The sequence below is a fragment of the Gavialis gangeticus genome, unplaced genomic scaffold, assembly GCF_001723915.1.
Source record: "Gavialis gangeticus isolate Ggan-Ray unplaced genomic scaffold, GavGan_comp1, whole genome shotgun sequence".
Classification (NCBI taxonomy): Eukaryota; Metazoa; Chordata; order Crocodylia; family Gavialidae; genus Gavialis; species Gavialis gangeticus.
This window is the reverse complement of record NW_017729025.1, coordinates 17,019,122-17,027,541: the sequence shown is the minus strand read 5'-3', so window position 1 is coordinate 17,027,541 and position 8,420 is coordinate 17,019,122. Positions and strand designations below refer to the sequence as shown.

The window sequence follows — 8,420 nt, the reverse complement described above, 5'->3', positions numbered from 1 at the left end:
ATATAAATTTGGGAGTTTTGGAAATGCTGAAGGAGATAAAGTGCCCAACACTCTCTCTTCAATGCCTTGTAAAACCCAAGTTCAATGGGACAATATTGTCCAGTAATAATTCCTGGCACTCAAGAGTATTACAGATCTGATGGAAATAAAGTGAGTGAAATTAGAATATCCATTCTCTCCAGAACAGCTTTACATTTTGTTGGTCCTAGAGTCCTGTTTAATTTTTAACCATTGTAATTTCTCTCTAAAGCAACAATAGTACAAAATTTCACTCTGGTCAACAAAGAAAGCAGCTTGCACTGCTACACCCTGCTGCTGATTGTTTAATTTTTTTCCCTACAAGGATTTTATAGATTATCATTCCAGAATGGTAATTCTCTGCAACTTCCTCTTGATACCATACATGAAAATCCTTGGGCCATTTCCACTGAAAATTACATCTGTGGGGAAAATGGGTAAAGAAAGGTTTCTTCTGATTGACTTTCCTATTAAAAAGTGACTTTGCTTTCCTTAAAGGAAAAATGTGCTTCTGCTTTCTTGACATTTTTTGGAATTGACCGTAGTATAAATTTGGTGTTTCAGCTACTTATGAAGGTCAAAAAATGACCCTTTTTATTTCTAATTTAGCACTTTGGAATTAACCTGTTATTTGTAGGGTTATTATTGTGTATCAACTCACAGCTACTAGAATATGAACCTTAATATCTGCTAATATGGAGCAGAGAAAAAGATTGGATGGATTTTTAAATCCACACTGGTACAAAATACAAGATGCAAATAAATATTTCATGAAGTATTTTGACAGTCCCCATTCTTTTAGCCTATTATTCTCATCATAATAAATAAATTGCATTGCTCTTCTCCACAGATAGTGACCAGAGATCTAACAAAAGAGAGAACTGCATCACATTAGATACTAATACTGTCATTGTCTTTTTGTTGCATATAATTCTTTTCTTTTTACCAAGAGATACAGATACATCATTTCTGACTGTCATTATAGGAGAGCAAAGTAAAAGTGCTTTACTTCAAGTTTTGGCGCTGTCATTTATTTCTGTTGTAGAAAGAAAAATCTGGAATCTCCTCTCCATGATATAAAAATGACCAAATGCAGGATAGGTTTTTTAACCTTCCTTTAGGGCACCTGACACAGTTCAATGTATGAAATAACACAGCAGGCCAGATAGCATAATCCTTATTCTAGGGCATATGATCTATTTCTGTCTCTCTCATGAAAAGCCAGATGCAAACAAGTTAATACATAGTGATAGCTTTACTATCAAAGAAAGCTTGTGGCCTCAGGTCCAGGTCACAGATAACCTAAACAGATATACTTTACAGTGATCTACTGCACCCTGATCTTTTTCAATTTAAGATACCAAGAGTCCAGAGGAGAGTCACGTGCATGATTAGAGGACAAGGGGACAGGCCTTATGAGGAGAGGCTGAGGGACATGGGACTCTTCAGCCTGGAGAAGCGAAGGCTCGGGGGGGACTTGGTGATGGTCTATAAGTATATTAGGGGTGTGCATCAGGATCTGGGGGAACGTCTGTTCAACAAGGCACCCCAAGGAAAGACAAGGTCTAACGGTCACAAGCTGCTGGAAGACAGTTTTAGACTGACCATACGGGAAAGCTTCTTTACCATCTGAGTCTCCCGAGTCTGGAATAGACTCTCCCCAGAAGTTGTGCAAGCACCTACTCCGGATAACTTTAAGAAATGCTTGGATGCTTATCTTGCTGGGATGATCTGACCCCAGCTGACTTTCTGCCCCTTGGGCAGGGGGCTGGACCCAATGATCTCACAAGGTCCCTTCCAGCCCTAATGTCTATGAAAGCTATGAAACCTATATGAAACTGGCCTTTTTTGTCTACCAGCAACTCCTCCACACTGGGATTCTCAGTCTTCGCATGTTACCCTCCAATTGCATGGCAAGGGCAAAGGGATAGGCAGCTGCCACAAAAGGCCAGTCAACGATTCCCTGGATGTGGGAGTTGCGGGCATAAAGCAAGAGCAACTGGCTGTACCCCAGCTGCTCCTGGCACCCCACCTCTGGCACAAGAAATGCTACCCCCTGCCCTACTCTCCCACCCTCCAGCAGCAATGCTGTCCCGCTGGACAGCACTGTGAGTATAGGACAAAGAATGCTGGCTGCTTCTTCAACTTGTGGGCCTAAACTGATCGTGCACCAGCACCAGAATGAGAGGGTACAAAAATACAGTACTCCCACATTTCTGTCCTCTCTTTGCAGGCTGCATTGAATGCAGTTACTGACCTGAGGATCTGGTCAATGTATTTAGAGAAAATAGAAAAGGACTGATCACAAAAGAGCAATCAGGTCCTAACCCTGTAAAGAGATTCCACATACCTTCACATCCTGTACCTTCTGCTTCAAGACTTCTATTGCATTGTCTTCAGGTATGGGAGCACCTAAGAGCTGATTGCACTGTTCTTCTTGTTGTTTTAACTTTGCTTTTGCCTCGATGAGTAAACCATCATACAGCTCCCAAAGTGGTAACAAAGCTTGAGCTTTCTGTACTTGATCTGCGAGGTCTTCAATTACTGACATCCACCTACCAACATACAGCATTAAACCAGTGTTTTGCCCTTGCACACACAGACCAGATTCAGAAAAGTGCTAGTAAAGCTTCCCTGGACTTACACCAGTATGAGAGAGCAGAGCCTTGCCATGGGAACTGCATTGCACGTTTACCATGTCACCTATTGCCTTTTCATTTTAGGTCTATCACCCATAGTTACAATAAGGCAATACAGTAAGAACAACAGATGCTGATTCTCCAAACTGCGTAAGCAAGTGCCAAACTTTCAGTACATGAGGTGGCCTGTTGAAACCAATAGGACAAGTCCCACACTTACAAAGTTAGGTAGGCATCCCAGAACCTGAAAGAAGCAAGGACGTCATTACTAACATTTCCTCTATGTCTTTTTGTAGGTTTACCTTGTAAGTGCCTCCTGGCACTTCTGTTCAATAATCTCAGCAAAGGACGGACAACAGCACTGCTTGAGGTTACTGGCAGCAGCCCAGAGCTTGGCCCAACTTTCTTCACTTTTCTCTGTTTCATCTTGTAAGGACTGAAAAATGTGCAACAGTAATTAATTATCAAGATGAATGAGCTAGAGCTTATTGTAGTAAAGTGTAGTTTTCCTTGAGGACTAACAGAGATAGTGTAGTAATAATTCAATACCTGTGAGGAATTGTTAGTTTATCATTCTTACTAATACTTGCTGCTAGAAATTTTAAAAAAAGCTACAATGAATTATGGACAACTTACGTGATCCTTTTTTACTTGAAAAAGCAATTACTCATACAAGTAACGTTCAGTGGAACTACTCATGTGAAGAAATACCATTCAAAGCAAAAATGGATTAAGAATTAGAACGAGGACAGACAAATAACTGAAAAAAATAACTGGCTTGAAATTCTACATTCAAAGAGCAGTGTGTCTCGGGGCGGGGGACGACCCATGATTGATTTTTTTTAGGTAATTTCATTTAGTTAGTTCCAATGATTCATTTTAAAATGGAATGCGTCTTTTCCTAGAGATTTTATCCCCAGTCCAACCAGGCAGTCTGTCTGAAATTCATGTTTTACATCAGAAGTCACAAGGAAAGGGAGGTAAGATCAAAATAAACCAAGTCCTACGAACATACAGGGTTTGACTCTTCCTTACTCTGTAAAGTGAAGGCAGATAAAAGGCAAAGTGTGGGCATTCAGATCTGGCTTCTTTTTTATACCAGACATATGCAAGCCCAATAGCTTAACTAGGGGTGGGCAAGTAGAGCACCGGTCCCAGGCACCAAAGTTGAGGGAATATAAGAATGACAGTGGCTACTGCTGCTGCCTAGAGTACAGAAATTGCTCGTTGCATCTCTGCACAAACCTGCACTGATTTAATGACATCAGTGGATGCTTCAAAATGATTTTTCATTTTTTTAATTTGTTCTGCTCTGGAAGGTATATAGTTAGCCAAAATAAACTTAATGAAAATTGCAGGCCTTTATGCTGTTTAACTAAATCAGTGTAATATTCACACTATTATTTAAATTGGTGCAGGGGTGTGCGTGTGCCTGTGTGCGCATGTGTACATGGGCAAATTGTGCCTCCTGGCTTGGGGGGGCACTGATATGGGCAGGGGGTCCCCCAGAGGCCAATCACCAAATGGGGGGGGGTCCCCAGTGCTGGTAGCAAACTGGAAGTGCTGCTGGCACTCCTTGGGGTGGGGGTTGGGGGCACCAGCCGGCACTTCCTGGGGGGCACCGGCCAGCAAGGGCCAAATTTCAGGTCCCCTCTTGGCCCCCCCATGTGTCGCCTATGTACATGTGCACGTGTCTGTCTACATGGGCACAGGGTGGCCATCACAGAGGACAGTCCAGTTGTCCTCTGTCCTCTATTGATATGAAACCGGACACCTTTATGTCCTCTATTCTTCTCTTGAATAGAAAAATAGAGAACATAAAGATGTCCGATTTTGAATCAATAGAGGACAGAGTAGCAGAAAACCGGAATGTCTTCTATGATGGCCACCCTACATGCGCATAAGCAAGGATTTAGACTTAGTCACTGACTTCAGTAGGCTTTTAGCTAGGTCCACAGTGAGGCTTTGAGCCGATATCTTCTGGAGAGGGAACTTACTGATTTTTTCAATGTTTGTGCTATACAACCACTCTGTTCTTGGCAGATTTACCTGGAGAGTTTCCACCTGGTTTTTCAAAGCTTCTAACGATATTACGGAGGAGTTGAAATGTTCTATGCAGTACAAACATCTGATTGTCATCAGGTTAACATTTTCACAGGCTTCATCATAGGTTCTCCACTGCTGTAACACTGAGTGGATTGAAGTCTTTAGCTGTGCTACCTGCAAACAAATGATTTTTACTTAGAAATGGATTACTCCCATCTTATAAAGTCTTTGCACTGTAACTCCTTGCTGGGCAATTTCATAAAAAAATAATTTCATTAAAATATCTTAAGAAGTTTTCATGCACACTCAATAGTAATGTGAAAGGAGTTGACTAATTAATATATTCTTCTACTTAACAAGTGATTGTGGAGGGTCCATGTTGAGTGCGTGCGGTATCTTGGATATAATAATTAGTTTAAAATACAAATTCAATCTGAGACCCAGGCAACACTGCCTGGGCAGTTACAACTCCAGAGCCCTTGGCAAGGTGAAAATATACAGAAATATATTGCTGTGATTCTTTGCAGCCAATATCAGTGTGCAAACTAGCAGATAAAACGCTGTAGCAATTAGGACCTCAGTCTCCTTGGGAAACAGACAACAGATCTGGCAATTTCATTCACTTTTAGACACAAATCAACAGACACTGTTTTGATAGAACAGGCTTCTAATAAAATAACACAGTGCTCTAGAGAGCTGTGGGGCTTCTACTATTGTACCACAATGATGCAGATTAGATAGGAACAAAACCTAGGACTCCTATTCATCAGGTGCTGGAGGAACTCTGGGATTCTCACTTGGTACTTGAGCTCTGCTGGGTGCAAGGTGATGGATTTCCTTTGTCTTCCTTGTGCCCCTTTTCACTATTACAGTTATTTGGTCACAATCAGGGCAGACAAGGTTTTAACTTGTCACGATCTCTTTGACAGTACCACCAGAGCAAAACCAGGGACCTATTCCAGAGTTATTTTTCTGCAAGAAGAATGCCCCCATGGCAGGTTCTCACCTTCCAAGATTAAGGGCTATGTTCTGACTGACTACACATCCATGTAATGCAGGACACGATAATAAGGACATCCCCCCTCTTTCTACCCATTGGCTCCTTGTCTTGTAGGTTTTGGTATATAGAAATAAACAGCTCTAGTCACCTGTTAGCTCTTTACCTGGACCAGGTGAGCAGCATAGGGATGACGTGGGGAATGTGTAGGTCTTTGGTTCTAACCTGGCTAGGTATCCGAGCCATGATAGTATAAGAGGGACAATTTACTGCTGAAGCAACAGCAACCAAGTTACTACCCCCCAAGGAACAAGGAGAATGCAGGGATGAAACTGTGCCTCTGGCAAGCATGCAAGTCATAATGCTTGAGATTACTCTTGGCTTGGCGTGGTTAAATACCACCACATGTTTAGGGCTGTACCTCAAGTCACCATCTGGCTGTTGGGGCTTGGCTACACCAGGGTGGTGACAAGTCCTAGCACCGATGAACTTGAACATGTCCCCACAGCCATGCCTGCAGGCAGGCTCCACACCTGAGAGTGTCTGGGAGGCTGCTCCAAGCTTATCCCCACAGCTGTTCCCAGATGAGCCAGAGAACAAGGGCTCAAGAGCAAGCACAGGGCGATGCCCCTCAGAAACTCCCCAGCAGCCTTCTAGGTACAAAATGTATCTGTGAGCACTGGTGCTCAAAACATGTCAGTGCTGGGACTTACCACCGGGTGGTATAAACAAGTCCTAACTAGGCCACACTTCTAGTAGGAAAAAAAAAATAGCACTGCACATGATGTTACATACAGAGGACACGCTTGAGATGACAAAGAATGGAGAGTTCTTCACTATGAAGTTGCTGATGCGCTGCCCAGAAATACAGGACCTCCCTGGAGAAGGTCAGCAACACGAGCACTAAGGCTGAATTCTAGAGAGAAATATAAATGCAGAACACGTCTGCCTACCTGACTGATGATTTTGTTCTTCCTTTCATACAGCTGATCCATTCTGGCAGCCGTTTCTGCTGGGGTTTGTTTTTTGCTAGCCTCCAAAGCCAGGCAATTCTGTTTCAGCTCATCGAGAGCTTTGGATTTAATGCCCAGCTGATTTTCTAGTTCCTAAAGGGAGAAAAAGCACAGCAAACTTTGTTTTAGTCACAGCTTGAGCCTGGGTCATTTTTCTGATTATAAGAACAGCTGCGTTCCTCCACAAACAAGTTTGCCAGGACATGAGGAACTAGGCCATCTCTTACAGGCAGAACATGAGACACTGCACTGGACCGCGGCGCCCTGCATTTAGAAGGGAGCTAGGACTCGAGGGCCGAGTACCACGCTAGCTCCTTCATAGTCTTCCCAGCAGAGCAGCAGAAGACTCCACTGGTGTGTCGGCTCTCAGTCCTTCCACCTCTTTCCCTCTTGTTAAACGGAGGATGGGTACAGTCAGAGCACCTTGGTCTATAGAGAAATCTGTGGCATCCAACTGGCTACCATGACGTTATTTCCAGTGGACGTGGGTTAGAACAGCTGTGAGGATGCTCTGATTTATGGAGGATGACAAAACAAGTGACCTAGAGTGACTGACCTAGAACTGAAAAACATAAAAGGTATTTCTTTAAGCCACTTCCCCCTTCCCCTTTCAAGTATAACTTGGCTAGATCCCTGAATCTTGTTTAGGGCGAGATGGCCAGTCCCTTATACTCACAACAGTAAGAAATTACTACCATAAGGACTCTGGGCTGCAATAAACTGGGATGACTTGTGGGACTAACTGCTCCCCAGTGTGATTAAGGGGATTCCAATCTATTCAGGAAAGCTCTGCTCAAGCCATAGTGCAATAACATGTATATGTGGCCTGCTTCTGTGTCCAGGCAGGACAGCATCTTTTAAAAAATGTTGCCTTCTGAGCTAGCCCTCATCTTCTGTTAATGATGTACAAAAGCTCAGGAACTCTTAAAAATTCAAATATTCAAAACACTGCATCTATTTTGAAAGGAGTAAATTAACTTAACGAAGTACTTTTTGTCACCTCAACTTCAGAATTCCATGTTGCTGCAGTCAGGTGTGCTACTTTAGAGACACCCCAAGCATCTAGTGGGCAGAGTTTTCTCCCAATACATTTCAGAGAAGCTACAGATAAACGAGTACTCAGCATTAATATGGGCACTGCAGGGGAACAGTAGCAAGATACCATAGGAGAGAGATGAGTAACCATGGTAATAAAAGGATCAAACATTTCACGCAAGAAAAGAGAAGAGAAGAATCAGCTGAATATTTTCAGAGTAATGGGGGCTAACGTCTTATTTTGATGGTAAATACCTGAAATATCCTGCGTGTGGCATGACAGCATGACAATGCAAAAGCTGAGTAAGACTCCATGCAGTCACCCAATTACCACCAAGCCATTCTACACAAACTGAGCAAATGACTTTTCCTAGCATTGTGCAATGAGCTATTTTTTTTTGGAAGCAACTCAAAAATAAAATAATTAAAATATTGAAAACTGCTGTGATGGTGCCAATTATCCAAAGGATAAACCAGTTCAGTAAACAACAGAGCAATAATACAACTGGAGCCAAATTCCAGGAGGGGTAAATCAGCGTTATACTGGTTTACAGCAGTGGAAGGTTTGGGTCCTTATCTCCTTGAACTTCTCATTTTGGTGATATCCTGCATAATGATGGCAGACTTCTTCAGGTTTTTTTTTTTTTTTTTTTTTAACATGCGTAAAATGTA

At 42.5% G+C, this 8,420-nt stretch overlaps 1 protein-coding gene across 1 annotated transcript in view; it reads right to left on the bottom strand.

Moving 5' to 3' along the window:
* SYNE2 (spectrin repeat containing nuclear envelope protein 2) overlaps positions 1 to 8,420 on the bottom strand; it is a 352,391-nt gene that overhangs the window by 93,258 nt on the left and 250,713 nt on the right. Inside the window, exons 88-91 of the mRNA XM_019518445.1 lie at positions 6,654 to 6,806; positions 4,707 to 4,877; positions 2,960 to 3,093; positions 2,369 to 2,573 (exon numbers count right to left, since the gene is read on the bottom strand). Coding sequence (XP_019373990.1) covers positions 2,369 to 2,573; positions 2,960 to 3,093; positions 4,707 to 4,877; positions 6,654 to 6,806 — 663 coding nt within the window. The remainder of the gene's footprint in view (positions 1 to 2,368; positions 2,574 to 2,959; positions 3,094 to 4,706; positions 4,878 to 6,653; positions 6,807 to 8,420) is intronic.